The 21,902-nt window shown below is 41.7% G+C and overlaps 1 protein-coding gene across 1 annotated transcript in view; it reads right to left on the bottom strand.

Moving 5' to 3' along the window:
• Positions 1-2,860: 2,860 nt before the first annotated feature.
• Positions 2,861-21,902, bottom strand: part of Efnb2 (ephrin B2) — a 40,599-nt gene continuing 21,557 nt past the window's right edge. Inside the window, exons 3-5 of the mRNA XM_026400245.2 lie at positions 6,762-6,854; positions 5,937-6,050; positions 2,861-4,504 (exon numbers count right to left, since the gene is read on the bottom strand). Of these exons, the coding sequence (XP_026256030.1) occupies positions 4,119-4,504; positions 5,937-6,050; positions 6,762-6,854 (593 nt within the window). The 3' untranslated portion in view covers positions 2,861-4,118. The remainder of the gene's footprint in view (positions 4,505-5,936; positions 6,051-6,761; positions 6,855-21,902) is intronic.

The following is a 21,902-nucleotide window of genomic DNA, read 5'->3' as shown; positions in this document are numbered from 1 at the left end:
GACTGAAGCTGCAGAGAGCCATGGCTCCCAGAGCAGCCTTCCTGGTGGGTGTCTCTTGCTCCTTCCACTTGCCCAGGCTGGGGTCTTGGGCAGGGCTGTCGGGCTGGCTTCCGGACTTCAGGGCCTTTCTAATCCTTCCTACCTAAAATGCCTCACTCCTCCTGGGATGGATTAACTGAGATAATGTGCACAGAGATTTTAACACTCAGGTCCCAGGTGAGGAGGCTTTCCCTGGGGGAGAACTCTCTGCTCACGGCTCCTCAGGGAGCTGATGATACAAGACCTTAAGACCACAAGAGGCCTGGAAGCTACTACCAACCCTCAGGGCACACAGTCACCCTCCTCGGAAAGGAGATGGCTGAAAACTTGGTCAGTCTCCCTGCTGGCCTCTGGTTCATCATAATCCAGTAGCACAAAATGATTTTCCTCAATGTCACACTTTACAAAGAACACTTGACTTTTTTCTTTCCCCTGGGATTCTTGTGTGAAGAAAAATAAAGCGATCCGTTGTGAACCACTGTGCTTAAATGGGAACAAGATAAATCTGCAAGTAAGTGCGAGGTAAGAGTACATTCCCTTCTTTGTCCTCCATAGCTACCTGTGCAGGCGACCATTCCTACAGTGCATTGCAGGTGTAGCGGGAGACACGTCCTGTTCAGGATGATTAGGATGTCATAAACCATTATTCACATCATGTGCGTGACCTGAATTGAGGAGCCAGGCCCAAAATATTCATGGGCAGAAGGGTCTGGATAATTGTAATTTTGGAGTAACAGAGTTGAAAGAGGCAAATCAAAATAAGAAACAAAAAGAAAGAAAAAATTGAAAAAAAAAATAAGGAAGAAAAGGAAAATACTTTGAAGGCACTTTTTTCCATAGGAAAAAAATATTTTATTTTTTTAAGAACAAATTCAGTTTGAAACAGACGTGGAATGTGACTTCACGGGTCTCATTTTCTGGGGGGGGGGGGTAACTGCAATGTGGAACTAAAGCAGATTTAAAACCTATGACAGGCTATTAAAATAAAACAAAGAAAGAAAAAAATATTTATAACTCAAGCATAATACTGTGTTACTTACAAATTGGACAACGAAATTTTAAATAAATATTCATGGTACATAATTACGGCACAAATATGCAGCAATTTGGCAACCTTTTATACCATTTTTTTTCCTCATTACAGCACAAAGGGGAATGACACTGCCGTTAAACAAGCTGTAGCTAAATACATTGCAAAATTCAGATTTTATACAAAACATCTTGCTTAGACTTTATAAAAAACCAACATTGCTCTATGTACACAATCTGGGTAAGAAAAACCATTTCTGTCTTGTTTTCACGTGTATTTTTATTAAAAAGGTGAATAAGGCTACTGTAACACCCCAAATCCATAGACAGTAAAATCTGAACCTATTTACAGCATCTTCACTTAAACACGATGGTGCAAATTCCGAAGTCAGGTGACTAGGGACGATAATACAAGCAAGGCATTTACAGTAACTTTCCAAAGCTGAACCAACTCCAAATAAGGGGACAGTTGGTAGATTGTCATCTTCTGCACCAGACACAAAACAGACTCGCAGAACAATTGGTTGCAGGTAACTCTTCATCAACTCATTTGATTTTTCACAGTTTAGCATATAACCCAAATGTAGCCAACTGATGATACATACATTGGATTTCATTAAAATCAGACTGTTTCCCATTTTTCCCCTCCTCGACCCTCTCCCCCATCCTACAAGTCACTTCTGATGGCTTACAAGAAAATCTTGTATGAATGCACAGAAAGGAGAGGTTGGGGTGATGGAAAGAATTACATATGTACTGTGACTGGTCACCATGGCAACCCTCCACAGAAATATGATATAGATATATATAATATATATTGGAGATATATATTATACATATATGTACACATGTATACCACACACCCAGTCATACACACAGACACGCACTTTGGACCAACATCATTTTCAGGTTCAGGAAATAGGGAATAATAATTTCTGTGACAACTCATTTTTGCAGGTACTCACTGGAGGTTTGAGAACCTTCAAATGCTGTCGCTACATTTTTTTCCCTCCCAATTCAGAAAGCAAAGTGTTACCATAGTAACAGGACTCTGCTAAAGATGTCTATTTTGCATAGCACATAAAAAGTAGGTTTCCTGTTTACTCTTCTTGTTTCTGGAAGGGTGGGGTGGGGGGAAGGAGAGGAGGAGGGAGCCCAGCCAGACTTTCAACCGAAACTCCCTCAGTGTGACTGCTGGATTCTAGAGAACACTTCAGCCCATAAGGCAAGGGAAAACCCAACACAGAGAATAAATGCCGGAACATCTTGTCATTGTTAAATAGATGACGCAGTCACATCGACTTCCTGGTGTTTGGGGCTTGTATTTCCTAGTCTACAGTCTGTGAGATGCTTTCCGAGGACTGTTATTTTTGTATTTGCTCTCATTATTGTTATTTTTGGAGTGGTATTGTTTTTCCCAGAAGTCGCTATCCAATTGTTACATTTCATTTCTTAAAGCACTGAGCGTTGGGATCACTTAATTGCCACGAATGAATTTCACATCTTCTGGTGTGTACTGTGTGCAATCTTAAAATATATATTAGTAAAAATCTTTCATTTTATATCCCTTGTGTTCTATACACCTATTATAAATATGTCCTATCTTCCTTCTCCCCCTCGACATCATAATTCACTTCCGTCTTAAGAACTCTAAGAGGTTTGCCTTGTGTGCTTCACTTTGACACCGAGCACTGGGCACTGGACTCGGCAGTACCTCCCTGTGGCCTAGCAGCCCGGACAGCACCGCCATAAATCAAAGTGTCATAAGGCTCAATTGGGGGAGGGGGTGGGGACGGGGGCATTTAGGGGGGCTGGGGAATCTGACCTACCTTTTACATATGAGAATTCTTTAATAATGTCAATGGTGATGGAATTACAGCCTGTTTGACCTTTGGCTTTTCAACTTTTAGGTCAGATTTGGCTCTCTGCTATTCTCCTAAATGCTTTCCCTGTGTTTAATAAAATGTGACAAGTATAGCAGCTGAGTCTGCTTAAAACATCACCCAAAGCAGACCGACTCTCGTACAGCTCCAGCGCTGTATGTCTTATTGCCAGTACCACGACAGTCCTGCCCGAGTGCGTCGCCAGTGGCCGACTTTCTCCCTCCCCGCCAGGCTCTTCCACTCCAACAGTGCCCCGCTTTGTCCCACTGAAGGAAGAGGGACTTGGTTTCCCTGCACATTGCTGTTTGGTAACAGTGACCGCCTCCCACGACCGCCATCCCCTGCGTGTGTTGTGTCTACTGGCTCCGTCAGTCTTAGCAAAGCCAAAGTGCTGTGACCTACTCGCTTCTCTCTCCTCCCCCACTTTCCACTTCAGGGGCAGCAGCGTGGACCTGCAGTCGCAGCCAGCCCTTTCCCTGTGGCCCTGCCACCAACTCCCAGTCCTCCCGGGTGGCTGACCGCCTGACGCCTGGGGGGCACCTACAGCGAGCAGGGTTTGAGGGGATTGCCCGCGTGACCCCAGCTGTTGTTGCAGGGGGCAGGAGCCGGGCTCCGGCCACGAGTGTCCCGTGAGTGATGCAGAATGTGGAGGTGCGGAGCTCAGGTGAGGAGCTCAGGTGAGGTGCTGCCGAGCCCCGGACAACAGGAGTGAGACAGTGAGGACTAAACGCTAGAGACCGCGGAGAACCTTACTTAGCCCGAGGTCCGAGGGACAAGTCCAGTGTGCACCGCGGGAGAGACCCGCCCGGGCAGGACTCCTGGGCAGCAGCGCCTTCGGACGCTCGGCCCTCTCGTCCACACCTCGCGCCCTCCCTGGGCTTCCGCAGAGGCCTGAGTGACTGCCGCACATGGCTTCGAGGACGCGGGGCGCGCAGCAGTCCCCACGATCGGGCGTCTCAGTCTTCCGGCTGCAGGGAGGGTTTGTGGTCACCAAGGCCGAAATGCTACAGACTAGAAAGCTGTCCAGCTGGGCTCTTCCCGGAGGCGTGATCCCGCTCCCGCGCCTGGCTCAGTCAGGGGCCGGTGCTGACCGGGCGGCGACAAGGCGGCGGCCGCCCTCAGCGGGAGGGGCGCTGAGGTCCCTCTGGGGCGAAGGAAGCCGGAGCCTCAGACCTTGTAGTAAATGTTGGCGGGGCTCTGCGGGGGCATCTCCTGGACTATGTACACCGGGTGCCCGTAATCGCCGCTCACCTTCTCGTAGTGCGGGCAGAAGACGCTGTCCGCAGTCCTTAGCGGGATGATAATGTCACTGGGCTCGGAGCCGTTGTTGTTGCTGCGCTTGGGCGTGGCCAGCGTGCTGAGCGACAGCGTGTTGGTGTGCTGCGGCGAGTGCTTGCGGTGCCTCCGGCGGTACTTGAGCAGCAGCACCACGAGCGTGATGATGATGACGATGAAGATGATGCATCCTGAAGCAATCCCTGCGAATAAGGCCACTTCGGAACCGAGGATGTTGTTCCCCGAATGTCCGGCGCTGTTGCCGTCTGTGCTGGAATCTAGGGAGAGGAGGACAGAAATAGGTACTGCTGTCGCCAGGGCTAATCAGCGGCGTTAAAAGCGCCCCCCAAAGCCAGCAAAACCAGTGACTTAAAGGGCAGCCAGACTTCCACGAGCCAGGTTCCCCGTTTAATAGCTAAATGCTAAACGGCAGACGTCAGCAGTCAGTGGCAAAGGGGACGGATGCCCAGGTCGGACTTCCAAGCCATCCCCAACCACATCGTTTCCTTTCATGTGTCCTCATCCCTCAGGAGCGCGAACTGGCGTGACGGCGAGCCCTTGATCTCCCTGCCTCTTTAACCCGAACGCCAGCCTGGGGCCACCGCAGGGAGGAAGAAAAAGAGCGGCCACCACTGTGGGCAGTGTTTAGCCTTCCTGTGGCCGGGCTCGTCCCCTTCCCTTCAGAAACCCGTTTCATGTGGATCTTCAAACAGCCTTTCTTCCGCGGCAGAACCCTGCCTACGGCAGAACAGCGCCAGAACCTGAACAGAGTGAGGGGGCTTGGGAAAAGGTTCAACTCGAAACTCGTTTGTATTATTTGATTTACACTTAAAATATATTTGGAAGGCAGCAGACACTCTCGCACTGAACAGACTGCCAACCCAAATGTTAAGCACTAAAAAATTGCCTGGCATCATTATATTATCCATTTATCAGTTTGTCACAAGAATTTGACACATCTTGTCATTGAAAATCAGAAATAACAACTTCCCTCCTTGACTCTTGGAAAGAGACAGAATATTGCTGCAGATGCTAAATTTGCACAACTACCAACCAAGCACACAGATCCCTAATACAAAACGCTGACGTCTGCTCACCAGCTATGTATGAAACATTCATTAGCATAGTAACCAATATACACAGTTCCAAGACTATTAAGAAAATCAAGTTCAAGGGCAGCCAATTTTATCGGGTATTCTGAACCTTAGTCAGGAATCCATTTGATATTTTATTTTAGTTAGAAGATGTGAAAAAATTAACAATAGCCACCTGAAAAGCATAGCATTATGCAGTATTAAAAATGTTACCATCTAAAATTCAGAAGAGGATCAGTGAGACTCATTGTGGATTAGACATAATTAGATGGAGGATTAGAACATTAATTACATATACATTAACATCAGCTTTAAGCTGGTGTTGACAATGAGCTCCATAAAGTGTCAGCCAATGAAAACTGTGATTTGAGGGAGTAGTACTAATAACTGGCTCTTACATCTGATGAATTCTGCTCTTCTGAATATAAGACTTTCATGGCAATGAATTATTTTGTCTAACTGAGTTTAATAACAACACACTGAGTGCAAAGATTACTGATGACTGTAACTACTAGTTAATTCATCTGGCACAGAAGCACTTTGACTCTCTTCTACCTCTTAGGATACTAAGAACGTGGCACACACAAACCCACAAACACAGACCACACTGCTGTACCTGGGTTTCGTTTTACAAAGGGGCTTGTTGTGGAACTTCTTCCATTTGTACCAGCTTCTAGTTCTGGACGTCTCGTTGGATCATTATTCCTGGTTGATCCAGCAGAACTTGCATCTACATGAAAAACAAATGATTAATTACAGCACCAACATCTGATAGCATCTAGCTTTAAGAGATGCACATATATCTCAAGAGGCATGAATAGCAATGAACATAAGACTCCTTATGCAAAGCACTGTGAAATACAAGAATATAATTTTCCTTTTAAAACACAACGGTTATACTAGTTATTTCTGAGGTTTAGATTGTGAGGCCATCTGTGGAAACTATAGGGATTCTTGCATTTGGCAGGCAAAGCACTGCAGATGACATTTCAATTTAACTGAGCAAGTTGATTGACTACTATACCAATTTCTAATTAGAAGAATAATTCTTTCTTTCTGCACAATAGGTTATCTCTATGTGAAAAGGCACAACGAACACAGCTCTTCTGTAGTCAACATTCGGAAACGAGTAAAACTGCAGAAACATAGTTTACATTGTGGAGATTTTGAATTGAATCAAAGAAGTGTTTTGCTTTTTTTAAAAGAATATACATATATGGCAATAGACATTCTGCCTGGCTGACCTTAACTTTTAGAGAGATCTCCAGTAAGAGAAGCTTATTACATTGGCTTGAGGAAATTTCAGTGGCTAGAGGTGCAGAGAAGTGTCTGCTTTCCAAACTAAGGAGAAGAGGGATGAAGGCGAGTGTCAACACTGGAGCCACACTAGTGGGGCCTGACCAGGGCACAGTGACTTCGGGAAGTAGCAGGTGGTCTTTACCTTGTCCAACCTTCATGAGGATCTTCATGGCTCTTGTCTGGCACACCCCTCCCTCCTGGTTATCCAGGCCCTCCAAAGACCCATTTGATGTAGCTGATTAAAAATAAAATGGACAAAACAAAAAAATAAAGAAAAATCAGGAAATCAATAAGCCAAGTTTACATGAACATGAAATGTCTGAAAACAATTTGAAAAATAAGAATTTACTCTTAATCACAAGTTTTCTAAAAGTATGGGATGCCGAAAGCCGAAAAAAAAAAAAAAAGAAAAAGAAACAAAGGAAAATGGACATTGGAAACACGGCTGCATGTCAACTACCTGCTCCTTCTCCTTCCTTCAACACAGCTGACAGGGCTGGCCTATGGGGAAAGGGACAGCATCTTCCTTTCTTTGGGGCCAAGCTCCAAAGAGCAAAAGAGTGAGTATGGCAATTCTGAAACATGGTAATCACCCCAGGACACCTGCTTCCTCCACTGCAGATTTCCTGCTTCAAGAACAATTAGTTTGATGCTCCCTTTGTCAAACATCCAAGTTCTGTAAACACTAGAAGGGGAGCTTTCCCACACCCTTTTTCTTCCTTCTCCAGCCTTAAATGTACTTCAGAAGTCCACCAGAATTCAAATTTTCAAAGTCTGATTTTCTTCCTCCATTAAGGTAGAAATCAGAAAGAATGCATGTGTGACTGTGGCCAACCTCCTCGCCCAAGGTCCCTGTTGGGTTAACACAGGAACCTCTGTCTCTGGGTCCTGTGGCTGCTCTGGATGTAAGGTGAGAACTCCTAACAACCGCCAGCCCCCAGTTCAACAGCGGGATTCCCTTCCCCCATCAGCACTGAGGGCAGAGGGGGGACAGAGCCCTTCTGCCATTTTCAGTGGGGATTTTCCCCTTTTTCTTTTTTCAAATGCAGACTGCGCTCTCTTTAAACACATTACTGTCTGTCTCTTTAGGTCGGGGAGTTCTCTGAACAGCTTTGTAACTAAAGCTGCAGAGCTAGGCTGCCAGGCACTCTAATGAGGAGCAGGCTTTCAATTACAGATCCAGTTCCAGGCGGGCAGAGGTGGAGGGTGCTGGACACTGCACACCCCTAAAGTTCAAGGGCCAAGGAACAGAAGTGTTTCATATACACTTCTGCAACTTAAATCATCTTCCACTTTGATTGCTGAAGTCTGGTCTACAAACATTGCACTCTGAAAGGAACTGAAAAAGGGACAGGTGTTCTGGTAAAAAATAAACCTGAAGATATCCTTTAAATCAGGTTGCTTTGTTTGCCAGATTGTAGGTCAGCAAACAAGTTCATTTACAGTGGAAACATGCACTCCATGCATAAGTATATAACTGAAAAAATAAGGCACTTATTTATTTCTCTTTGTGTTCTTGAGTTATCAACTTCTACCATCACCATTTTCCTTAAAAACAAAGGCAGCCTCTTCTGCATGTAAATATCTGGCTTATCAGAGAGCTCTAACTTGGGTCTCACCACTGCATCTCATTTTTCTGCTATTGCTGACACCAAGTTTTTCCTGGGAAAACAGGCAATAGTTGCCTTAATAATGGGTGTTGTTTTGTCAGGAAGGGTAAGAAGTAGACATAATCTTTTCTTAGATTATGGAGAGAATGTTTAGCAGATAAGTAAAAATAAACACCTGAAACCTTTGTATGCTTCTGGGAATCTAAACAACCTCCTCCCCATTCTTCAGTCTTCTTTCCCGGCTTCCCCTTCTCCAACTAAGTGGCTACATTTCAAAGTATCTACTCCTCCCAAGGCCTCAGTGTGAATTCCCAGGAGCAGACTCTGGTTCTGCACAGTTTCAGAGCAGCAGTATAATCTCTGATTAATAGTTTAGTTTTCTCACTTTATTTTTAGAAAATTAAGGTATGTCTTCATATAGAAAAGTGGAAAACTGATCTATTTGGCTGATGGTTTTGCATGTTCAGTGGACTTAATTCAAGTCAAATCCCAATGTCTTTTTAAATTCACATACATGTAAATGCACCTCCCTGCAAAAAGTGCATGAGCTTCAAAGTTAAATGACTTTTTCTTGCTAAAAGTTTCAATGCTAAATTGATAAATGACAAAATGATGTCTAAGAAGTAGGGCACAGGAAAAGATAAAGAGAAACAGAGATTTGTTTACTTTAATCTTGAGGTGGGTGGGGGGGACAAGTAAAGATTCAGAATGAAAAGAAAAAAAAGAAGTTAAATGGATACCAGAAAGGGGAAGGCAGGCACTGGGGAGCCTGGCGCTTCCCAGCGTAATTAACACTGCATCTGCAGAGGGAGGAGCCTCTCAAGACTGCTGTGCCAGCTGGAGAGCAGGAGAGGTGGGCATTGTCGGAGTGACTTTTTTCCTTTTAATTTGTAGGTCAGTGCCTTTGTGCCAAGCTCCCAGGTTTACTCAAAATGATGTCCAAACAATCCCCAAACCATAAACAACTCTAAAGGCATTCAAATTAAATTGCAATCCATAATTTGACATCCATGGACTGTTGGGTTAGTAGGAAGAAAACTGTTATATAAGGATGAAGTTGCTTTGCACCCTGAAGAGTTGAAACTTTTTCCTCCTTAGTTAACAGAGGGGGAGAAAAGAAAGAAAGGAAAAGAAACAGGCAGACAAAAAAGAAAACAAGGAGAGGTGGAGCCTTTGCATAGCTCTTCTCAGGAAGCTGCTGCTGGGTAAGGGCAGTGCGGGGACATGCAAGGGAGACACCATTCTGAATGAGGACAATTGTCCTCCCACATTCCAAATTCTGCTCCTTTTCCCATTAAGTCAGCTTATAACTTGCAGAAATCACGGGAAGGTATTGAAAAACTTCATTACTAATGTTACAATAGCATCTGGGATGACTGCCTGCTTAAAAATGGGCTGAACTTGAAATTACCATTTCATGTTCCACCATGAAAGATTTTGACCGTGAGTTAGGGATAGTCTATGTTATTACAGATAATCCTGTTTCAGACATTTACTACTAACCGACACGCAGAAGGTAATCTTTAAAATTAAGCTAATTTGGAATGACTTCCCTTTCTTATTTGATATAAATATAATTTTCCATAGTGAAAACTAACTTCCCTCTTCCTTTTGGAGTGCTCATCAGAGAATGCAGCTCTAATTCTAGAGGTCTTGGTCTCCACCTGAACACTGACATGACCAAAGGTGTCCTATCCTGAGTGTACCTCTTTCCCAGCAGTAAATTCTGAAATACAACCACAAGATTAATTTTCTGATTTCTCCTGCAATAGCCAGGTCCCCAGAAGCTTTAAAAGGCTTAGTGGTTGATTCTGAAAAAAAATCATAAGAAAATTGATAATGCTTGGGAATAAAATCTATTTCCATTTGGGGAGACAATTTTGCAATTATTTTTATTGTTCATTTGAATGTCCTCAGAATTTTCAATGTAAGACAAAGAGTAAAAATAAATCGTTATCTCATTACATTGAGTTTTTCCTTGTATCTCTCCATCAGTATTATCTAATGTAGCCACACTCGAATTATTACTAAATGGATAAAATTGCATTTAATCATTGAGAGACAGGAAAAAAAGAACATCTTTATACCTAAGCTTTTAGTGCCCAAGCATTTTTCCCCCTTGGCCCAGAGGGAAAAAAAAAATAGACTTTATAAAATTAAAAATTACAAGAAGTTTCTCCCTCCAGTTGGAAAATAGGCTTAATAAAAATACATGGGCATTTTACAGTCTGCTTTTAAGAGCTTTTGCTCCAGGGGTCTAATTGCATGCAGGGAGTCTACAGAAATCATTATATGGTTCCTCCAGGGTCTGACTTCCAGTGGGCAGAGATCACTGCTCAGGAAAGAGAAGCACCCCCAGTTCACAGCCCTGAGAGTTGTGTGGCACGTCTGAGAGCTGGGGCAGCAATTGCACCTGCTTATCTGTGGTTCTCACTCACCAGGCAGAGTGACAAGGCTTATCTGACTAGAGAGAGAGAGAGAGAGAGAGAGAGAGAGAGAGAGAGAGAGAGACAGACAATATGAATGAGAATACGAGAATCAGCAGGTGGTAAAGGGCTCAGAGGACCACCCCCAAAGAAAGGAAGACCATTGCATTTCCACCTGTCTTGGTTTGCTTGTTACATCTCTGCTCACCAGGAGGCTTAGCTGCAGCTCTGGGTAGGTCTTGCCTGCTGGAGTCTATCAGGCTGGCAAAACCATGCTAATCAGCTGGAGAATCAAACTGCTGCCTTTGGGCCCCTATGGGGTCTCATTCGCCAGGAGATTAGAAATGAGGGTAACCAAAAAATCCTAAAGAATAGGAGCATCTCTATGAAGAACGCTTTTTAGGTTCTTAAGGGAAGAATGAAGCCTCAAGATAGGTTAATGCTGTAGGAGATACATCAAACTATTTTACTGTGTAGCTTATTGGTGGGGGTCCTTGAAAGGGCTGCAGATTGATGGACATTTGAAAGCAAATATTTATATCAACTTCAAACAAGTCCACCAAAGAGCAACAGATAATAAGCATACAGAGTCAGGAAAACCACAGAGTAGTAAGAATAAAAAACCTTAAAGCTTGTCCTTAAAGCTGAGCTAGACATAATTCACGCTCATTTGATCATGAAACAAACAGCATTTTATGAAAAATCTTCTGTCAGTATCACCCTCTGTACTATTCGTTCCCACCATGCCATCTCATGCTCTGTGAAGGAGGGTTTCTTAGGCCAGATTGCCACACATGGTTCTCCTAAGGCTCAACACAGACTTCTAAAGAACCAGAATCCTGTTATCTGGCAAACCATGGGACTAAAAAAGAAAAAAAACATAACCCAGTGAGAAACATGGAAAGCAAAGCCACGACTTTAAAATAGACATGACACACAAAACTAGATCACTGTTTTCATGTATCATGGTGATTGAGAAAAAACAAAACAAACAAAAAAGGAGAAAGTAAAAAGAAGGGGGTACACACATTTGAAATACAAGGAAGCTGACAGAATGTGATTATTTAAAGCCAATGCACAACCCAGGAAGTCAAGATCTATTTACTTATCTTGGCATAGTTTCAAATCAAAATATGTGATGCGAACTCTGTTACAGAAACAGGGATTCCATTTCTAGAACACAATTCATGAGATGTCATGCCTTGAATAGCACAGTTGTCCTCTAAGATACTAACTCAAAAGGGGGAAAATCCTAAACATAAAAATAATGTGTCAAAAATGAATGACTGCTTTTTAGAAGTTAATTAACAAAGTATCTGAAACCTATATTTGTATAATATGCCCCCAAAATCACTCGAAAGTCTTTTTTTTTTCTTTTACTGTGGCTTTAGAGTGAAAGAAATGAGGACCATATCATTCTGACTTTCCAAGGGCAGTCAAAACATTATTGTTAATGTTTGGCTTAAAATCAAAAAAAAGTTCAGCATTACTTTTAAATCACATAGCATGTCATCCAACAAAGTCAAATTTTCCTTTTCTTAGAGCAAATGTATATGTGGTATACTTCTTCAATAGCTTTATTTGAAGAAAGAAAAAACACAAAGGGTAATACTTTCAAGATGAAACATTCACCAAATCTTTTTTTAAAAAAATAAAAAATAAAAACCCCTCTCCTGGATGAGATAACTCACTGACTCTGGATGAACCCTTACCTTTGAAACTGGGAAACTGTTCACAGCTAAAACACAGTATAAACTATCAGTGATGTAGGAGGTGTGAATTTCTCACCAACTGAACATTGTTCTAGCTCGATAAGAAGAATCACTTGAATTAGGCCACATTGTTATGGTTGTGTTTTGAAATTTTAAAGCAGCAAGTCATGCATAGAGAAGTAATAACTGGCTGAGGTTCAGTGACTTCTATACAACACAATTAATTAGTTTCTCTACTAAGCAGAATGATGTGGAAAAAGTGAATTCTAAAATGGATTCACAATTTAGACCTTCCCTCCTGTTTTCTAGCACTGGAGAATGACTGACAATACCACGAATCATGTACAAGTTCTTGAATAAAATTGTTTAATTTTATTTCCTCGATTTCAAAAGTTCATGGTAAACAATGATATGGTAGATCAATGACAACTCAGAAACAGAGGTTTTAAAAAAATGTTGCAACTTTGAAAAATGTTTACTAAGCTGCTTTTGTTTGTATGTGCACTTAAAAGAGTTTAATGACCTCGATTCCCTAGCCACTTTCACTTGGGAACAGACAGGACCTGAGATATACGTGGAAGGAGTTTGAAGATGCTAACAAAGTGGAGAAGGCCTGGACACTAGGAGGCCAGTGCATTGGAAGGACAGTCACAATACACAGCCAAAATTTCACACCTAAAATGCAACATGATTTATCATAGCTTAATCATAAAACCTTTCAACCATCAAAACTGTGCAAAAAGTAAACAAATGGCAATCATCAGAGATGACAAGAGACTTAGCTGTCTTTGATGGCATATACTGGAAAGTAACTAGCTACCTACAGTGGAAGCAGCAGCAGTGTATACACTTGTGTGCACCCAGGAGCAGTAATTGGGAAGAGAAGCAGAAATGCAGTATCCCTATCTAAAATGCTTGGGATCAGAGGTTTCAGGTTTGGGGATCCTTTGGGGTTTGGGGATTTTGGACTTTGGAACGTTTACGTAGACTTGTCATGCCAACACTCAATGTTTCAGATTGCAAAGCATTTTGGATTTCAGATTTTGTATCAGGGAAGTTCAACCTGCATCTCCAGGTTCAGCCCAGTATGTTGACACCTTTCTGGGAAAAGATCAAACAGTGCTGGCAATAAACTGCTTCCACCCCCCACATTTTTTTTTTCTTTTATCTGAGCAGTGCTTAAACACACATGATTATTTATGAAGTGGTTTACTTTATTTCCCCTCAAAACATTGCTTGCAACAACTTGGTGACTTGGTTTTTGATAAATCTAGCTGAGGAGAAATATTGCTATCCAGGACTAAAATTTTATTGCTAAAGTTATGATGATTTATGCAGGTAGAATTTCTCATTAGGTTAAAAAAATTCAACATGATTTCATAAAAAAGGCTTTTCATCTCATGCACTTCAAGGAGTTTTCTTATTGCCACAGTGATTCAGACAGTTAATATACTGAAGACATTTTAGTCAACAGTAAAATAATAATTACCTTCCCACAGAAGAGTCAACCTCTACATGGGCAAAAACCTACTAAGAAAGGAATTGTGTTTTAAAAATAGGTGTCCAGATGACCAATTCGATAGTAATGACTAAACTCACATTTTTTTTAAAGAAATGAATGATGTAATGGTTCTCAAGATAAAACATAATTCTCTATTGTGTATATTAGCCTAAGCATCAAGATTTTTAAAAGCCAAACTTCCTGGTTAAGAGAGCATGATAACATCTAATGAAAATATTCTGAACCATGAAGCAGCATGTGTTTGAGTGAATTATATCTAACACATAATCCATTGCCCACTCTCTAGTTTTTAATGATTTTCATCATTAAAATACCTTTGCAGAGATATGGAAATGTCCAGCTAGGACAGGGTCAGAGTAAAAAGTTCATGGGCGGGGGAAGGGCACACCTCCCACAAACCTCTAATTCATTCTCCTGTCACTAATCGCATGCAATGATATTAATGACCCAGTAATTGCAAGCCGAGCAGCGCTGAAGTGGAAAACATCCCTCTGAGGCTGGGTTCATCTCTAGGTGGTAGGATTTCACCAGTGACTGAATTAATGCCTGCTGACAGTTTAGAATATAACACTGCACATGAGAAAATGTGTCACTCTCATGGCATAAGACTTTAGATGGACATGATGTTATTTGCTGTGACCATGTAGAGACCAGCAGTAACCCCAATAAAGTGCCCCTGTCTAAATCTGCCCTGCGTGTGAACCTTATTCCATTCAGGGGACGTGTTCTACACTCTAAGAATCCAGGGCAATTTTCCACATGTTTGCTTCAATAAAAGAATACCTTCATCTCCTGGTTTAACATGGGGACAACAAAGCTGGGCTACTTCACTAATGCAAAAAGCCACTTTTGAAGCAGAAGTGTCTTTTAGTAACACACAGACTGGCTCCTCTGTAATAGGATCAATTACACTCCTGCCTGAGTTTGGGCCAATCCATCCAACCGTGCATCTGTCCAACCACCCATCCATCCATCCATTCATTTGAACTTGGCTAAGGAAATTCGAAATCTCTGTTATCTCTGTTTTCATATTTGACAGATTTTTATTTTTTAATAAACTTACTATTTAGTACTATTTTATTACATTAGCAAATTTCTACTTGCTAATGTAATAAAAAGTACAAAATAACATACTCTTATTTAAGAAATGGAATTAATAGACCTAAAAGGAAGAAGAAAATTCAGGATAGCTAACAAATTGCTATTAGGACCTTTCCTAATGGCCCTTACTCCTTTCTTACCAACCCGTAGGTTTTAATTATGTCTTTGTTTGTTTTTTGTTTGTTTGTTTATCTATTTTTGAGATAGGGTCTTGCTCTGTTCTCCAGGCTGGCCTTGAACTCCTGGGCTCAAGTGCTCCAGTTTCCCTTGTAGCTGACTATAGCCACGAACTACTCTACCTGATCCCACCTACCCTATAGGATGTGTGTGTTCACCTTTGGGGACATAGGATTAAAGTTAGTTGTGTGTTGTACAATGTATGTCAGGGTATCAGGGCCAACGTGCCTGACGCCAGCAGAATTCATCATTTGCTTTGCATGAGCTCCTTTATTGTTGCTATGTATGCAATGCAATATATGCACTCTTCACTGTCATTGTTTCTATGCTATGAATATAGGGACGCTGTCTTTTGTGCTACCAGGTATGCAATGTGTGTGTTGTGTGTGTGTGCTTTACTTTCTATAAATGTGTGCTAGGGGTGTTTATGCACCATTTTTATCACTGCTGTGGATGTGATGTGTGTGCACGCACACTCTCTGTGTGCCACATGTGTTTGCATGCTGTGCACCTGAGCCAGGAGCACCTTTACACACTAACAACTGTGGTCTAAGGGTGTGACAATCCAGGACTGTGTTTCGCCTGACATTTCTGCACTAAGCGACACACACCATCAAGTTTTGGTTTTCTCACAGCAGCAAAAACTGCTTCATCACCTGTGCTTCTAGACTTGAAAGTGAGATAAGAGTGTGTGAAGGCCACCACACATCCCTGAGTGATCAACACCCAGGCTGAGAGTTAGAATTTTAGGATCAAATGTGTGACTCATAGCAACTATATAAATCAGTTTTCTCAAAGTAATCTTTGCTAACGTCTGTCTATGCCTGTTGGCTATTTTTTAAAGTTTTATTTTGCTTTAAATTTTATCTTCATGATGAATATTTTAAGTCTGTTAAGAAAAAACCTTGTCCTCTTTTATGTTCGCACTAGGTCTCCAGGATTGTTCGATTATTTATAAATCTAAGTGAACCTTTGAAAAGCTATAAATACAGGGCTGGAGATATTGAGATGAGTTCCATGAAACAATAAAGGCAGTTTTATTCTGAGCAGTTCCTAAGTAACTCTTTCTCGGGCTGTCCTTCATTCTTCATCTGCTCTGAAATCTCTTTGGCATCCATAGCTTTTCGTCTCTCTCCCTTCCTCACCCAGTCCTTGTCACTTTGGGAAGCACAGTCATCTTTTCACTGGTTCCTTTGGGAATGAGGAATGGTGCCGAATGGAGATAAGCTGTCACCACTGCCTGGGCGAAATGCCACAGAAGGCAAATCAAGTCTTCCAACCCCTGAGCCACCTGGGACAGATATCCCAACCGTATGACTCCAAGGGAGGCCTCCCCACAGCCCAAAGAGGAGCTCACATTGTTAATAAACAGCAAAAACCACGCTTCTGTTACGGTGTCCTTTCCCAGCTAGTCTCATGACAAGGCAACTTGACACATTTGTTCCCTGAACAAATACTTGTCCTGTATTAAAGTGCTGCTTAATGTATCAATAAAAATGCAGGGTTTTCCCTGCTGTGTCCTAGGGAACCGAGAAGAGTACTGAGAAACGGGTGAAATGGAAAGTGGGAAACATGATTACATGTATCTGAAGACTCCTCCCCTGTCTGTCTCTTCTGGGTCTGACAAAGGACCTGTTAACAAGCTTGGGCAATTCCAGGAACAAACCATACATAAATGCATGCTTCCTGGTAAAGAAAGCCCAAGGACAGAATAACTTCAATAAGACTCAAAGAAGACAAAGAGAGATCTTGTAATTAAGCATTACTGAAACTTGTAAACTCTCTGCAGCTTCATTTTATGGGTGGACTTCAAGTCAGTGAGGCATTCTGTGTCATCCCGCTGGGTGCTCCAGTCGTCAGCCCCCTGCTTCCTCCCTGCTCCAAGGTGAATTCTTACTTGTGCTTTTTGTGCCAAGCTTGGAAGCAGGCTCCTGACATCTACCTGACACAACCCACATTACCCTCTGAGTAGGTGCTACCACCATCCCCATTCGCAGATGGAGACATCAAGGCACAATAACAGGTTAGATTACTTGAAGAAGGGCGCTCAAGAGCCCAGGACTGCCAGACCCCAGACCTTCAGCTCCTCGGCTAATCTGTGTTAGTGGTATGTATGTTTATTTTCTAAGCACCATACTCTACAGTGTCTGGCAAGATTTTGACAATTACATTACAAAAAGAACTGTTGTAGAGAAGGACAGAAATGGGTTTAAATGCTTACACTTAGTAATTATGTGCAAGTTAGCAAACATGAATCTCCAACCCTAAGTCAGGATGTAAGGGACAGGATGATTTTGCTGTATCACTTAGCCTGATCTATGTTATGATGGAAGTGTTGCTTTTGCCACATTTACATGTAAATAATCCACCAAATAAAGTGCATTATCACTTTATAGAAGTCACGTATTCTTATATATTTCAAATGATATCTAAATACCAAAAGACATTTGAAAGCTCCCGTAACTTATTTAGCTAGGAAAGAGATGACAGCACATTTAGTATATGTTAGTGTCCTCTGTCATTCCTATTCCCCAAACCTAGATCCATAAATGAAAAAACAGCAGAAGAAAACAAACATACATACATACGCTCAATCAAAATAAGGAGTAGGATCTACTGTTCTGCTTGGGTTTTTACAAGTGTTGTTTCATTCTATTTGTGTAAGCATTTACTTGATTTTGTGATTTTGCTCAAAAGTGGAATACATGTCCAAAAAAACTGCAAAAGGTACCTGTGGAGCCTTCCAATTTTGCATGCTCTTATATAAAAAAACAAAAACAAAAACAAAAAAAACGGACCACCAAACCAATGAGGGGCCTAAGAAATGGCAGTTCCTCCAGAATCCTTCCGTGTTTATCAGGGAAGGCTGGAAAGTGAGGGCTGACTCCCAGAAAGACCACTGTGAACACCTCAGGCTGAGCGTGTGTGTACATGTAACAGAACAACTATCAACCAAACAGCCTTTAGAAATGATGACCTACAGGCTACGCCACAAGACCACGTCCTGGCTACAGGTTGACAGTCAAATAATGCAAAAGCCACATTAAACTAAATGGGGAGGCACTCTATGAATATTATTTTATCCACAGCTCTGTTGTGGTCACTGTTCACTTAAAATGCACGATCACAAAGGCATCCACTTCCCGCCCATCTCTGATTCACACAGTTCTGGTAGTGTGATGGAAATCTCTGTATCTTGAAGGTTTTATGCGAAGGTCATAAGCAACCTACAGGACTGCCCTTAGGACTGTGTGGCAAAGACCCACACACCCAATGGCCGCGCCACACAGCTTGGGATCATCACCTTTAAAAAAGATGGTAAGCCAAGCAGAGAGGGCCTAAGGGACACTGTGCGGATGAAGGACAGGGAGGCAGGAACACTTTTAATATTAGTTGGAATGTTTACTTATGTCCAACACAGAGCTTCCCTCGAAAATGGGAATCAGCATGAACATATAGTTATTTCACAAACATTTGCACAATTTTAAAGACATGATAAAAATAACTGGAGTGGAGAACAGGGGCTTATCAGACCATCTTTGAATCATTTAATAATTAGATTTTTATTATGCAAATTAAGCCCAAGGCTAATTAATGAAACAGGTCACTTGAAAAAGTCAATTGTAAACATGAAGAAAATCCATATATATCATTTTGCCACATGTCAAAGCAAATAATCATCTATGAGAAGTATTAATGAGGATACATATCATTTTATTATGTCATTTCTTAAGAGAATTTAGTGGATCTTTGGTAGGATTAAAATAGTTCTCATTAAACAGTAATATTTATTTTTAAAACTCAAAGTGTGATGACTATTTTAAATTGGGTAATTCTACAGATTGAATGAAGAGTCTTTAAAGAATTCAGAGCAGATCCTGCCCGTGTCAGCTGAGAAGAGTCACCTTAACAAGGTCAGGTTTAGGATCCTGTTCAGCCATAGACAGCCTGGACCTAGAGGAGACTGCTGTTGCTCATCTGAACAATAACACCAATAATCAATGAATTTTCTAGAGAAGGAAATTAAAGTTCATAGAAATAAAGTGACTTTCTCATTATGCTCAGGCAGCAGAACTAGGATGCAGGACTCTGGGCTCCTGGTCCAATTATTCCAAATCTCTGTTCCCCAGTGGAATCACCAGACCCCAGTGTAGTCCATGTGGACTGTCCCCGGGGGGTCCATCCCACCCCCAGTGATGAAGACGCCACCAACCAGACACAAAGGTTTGGAGTTAAACAGAGTATTATATTTCCTAGCAATTCAAATGCCAATATTACTGTCTCAAAGAGAACCAGTGCTTTCAGGAGTTAAAAATACACTTGTAAATCTGGGTATTTTCCATCATGCTACCAGCACTATTTTATGAGTGTACCATTATAAAAATCAATATCTTCAAACATTTACTTTCCTTCTTCTGAAGAAAGGCAAAGAGTCTGACTGTGACCCTGTGTGTGCGCACACACGGGTGGGCATTTGTTTGATATAGAAATTAGTAACTTTTACAAATCCCTTAATTATTTTGGTGTCTTGGAAGTCTTGAAGAAAACAATTCAAAGTCAACATTATTTTTTAAGACTATTTTAACATCTGTTCTTTTAATTTCCCATTTCCTTTCAAGAGAGATTTGTGTATTGATGAGCTTTGCTATAGGGTGGGTAAGAAACTGGCTTCTGCTTTTTCCTAAGCATCTGAAATGCCCTCCTCTGCCTGCAAAGTAGTCGAAACCTTTCAACTCTGTTAAGGTGTCACTGGACTTCCAGGCCAATTTCTGAGCCTGGGCACTTACCAACCCTGGGGCAGTCTCTCAACAGCCAACATTCAAAAATCTCCTCCTTTTGCAAATCTGCAACCCTCAATTCTGTTTAAGATTCTTTTATCTCAGTCCACCCCATGGTTTTGCACTGTAAATCACAATTCTAAGCAGAGTTTTGGAGGCCAGAGTAGCTCAGCTACCTGCAATGAACCTGCTAATGTGGCATAATGAGTTTCCAAAGAAAGAAAAATAAGGGATGCCATTATTGTGTAGATTATTATAATTATAAATTAAACTATGCTTCTAAATACAAATCTCTCATGCATTGATAAAAGCTAGTTATTAAATGCACTACATTAAGCAAAGAGATGTTGGTAAACCATTTATTTATTTGCATTTCTTGTGTAGTATTTCAGACTAAAGGTTAAGCCTTTAATGTTTACTGAAATCCCACTTGCACTCAGTGGGATCTTAGAATTCACAAAGCCATCTTTATGAAGACATGAACTAAGATAAGAGAGAGAATGGATGAGGGTCTGTTGGCTATCCTCCATGGCTGGGTCAACAGGCAGCCTCAGGCAAAGGGACAGGCCTTCACCACCACGGAACATCAATCTAGTGCACCCACTGATCAGAGACTGCCACTTCCCCTCTCTACCCCACAGGGGCAGAAACCTCTTCCTGAATTCACTGCAGGTCATTTTCACTATCAATGTTATGCTAGGCATTAGGATCCACTGAAAAAGTCCTTACATGGTCTTGAAAAAAAAAAAAAAACACTGTTCAGCTTACGAAAGTTTGGTTTTCATCTATTTTACCTTGTAACTATTGTGTATTGTCAAAGATTTCCCTATTATTTTGTACACTTTACCACCCCATCTGCTTTGTTTCATCTTGGAATGCTTTTATTTTCATTTTATGATAATTATTCCATTAAATACATAATTTACCACTTTCCCCTATCCTTTGTTACTTATTCTTGGAAAGCTGCTCTCTATGTATCAAGTTGGCTTCAAAAACAGGTTTTTAGTCTTTGTAGCATTTCGAAGCAACAGACAAGATAATTAGGCATCCATGACCACCTTCTTTTAAATTCCTAATGTAGTAAAACATACATATTATGGAGCACTGGATAAATATTCAGTGAATTATTGGTTCTGAGCTCTAAAGAAGCAGCTTGTAGATGGAGAAAGCCAGACCTTTAATCTGATCACCAAGCAGTAGGGGAGCCCAGCCAGCAGAGGCAGTTCCCTAATGAGCTCAAGTCTACAGAAACAAATGGAGAATTCCACTCAGTTAAGAGTATAATTTTAAACTGAAAATTTAGGGAAAAATATTTCATTGCTTGAATCATGCACACAGCTGTCTGAGCCTCCCAGACTCCACTCTGACAGAATCCAGGGCCCTGGGAGCAATCTGGGCTTGGTGCTAGCTCAGGGTGCACACAGTAGGCCCATGTTCAGGGTGTCCTCGTGGATTTGGAACTCACAGCCTCATGAGTTTCCATCAGATATAATCCAAGAACTCTGCACCATCTATTCCTGAAACAATGTTATATTTATGGGGAAGGGAAGTAATTCAGTGAGAAAACTAGGTTTTGCTTTACCCTTCAAAATCTGGTTTTAAGAAGTCCATGTATAATGGTGCTTAGTCTTGCAACCCTAACCCTTCCAACCTATGAGATCCATCTTCTCCAGGCTGACACCTTCATGCAGGAAGTCATCATTATGCCACCATGTCCAATGCTGAGTCCCTGACACTGAAGCACTGTCACCAGAACAAACACTGAATGGATGGATGAAGGGACAAATGGATGGGTGGATGGATGGATGGAGAGAAAAGGCATCGCATAGATTTACCCATCAAAATCTCATCAGTGGTCCTTAAAAGTGGTTTTGTCAGTAGAGCTGCTGAGTATATATTCATTTAATCCATTTATGTCAATACTGTAGGAATCCCAAGATGTTTTTTCCCCCTTTGG

This window comes from Urocitellus parryii, chromosome 2 (assembly GCF_045843805.1).
Source record: "Urocitellus parryii isolate mUroPar1 chromosome 2, mUroPar1.hap1, whole genome shotgun sequence".
NCBI lineage: Eukaryota > Metazoa > Chordata > Mammalia > Rodentia > Sciuridae > Urocitellus > Urocitellus parryii.
The sequence above is the reverse complement of the archived record's forward strand: the minus strand, read 5'-3'. Positions and strand labels throughout refer to the sequence as shown.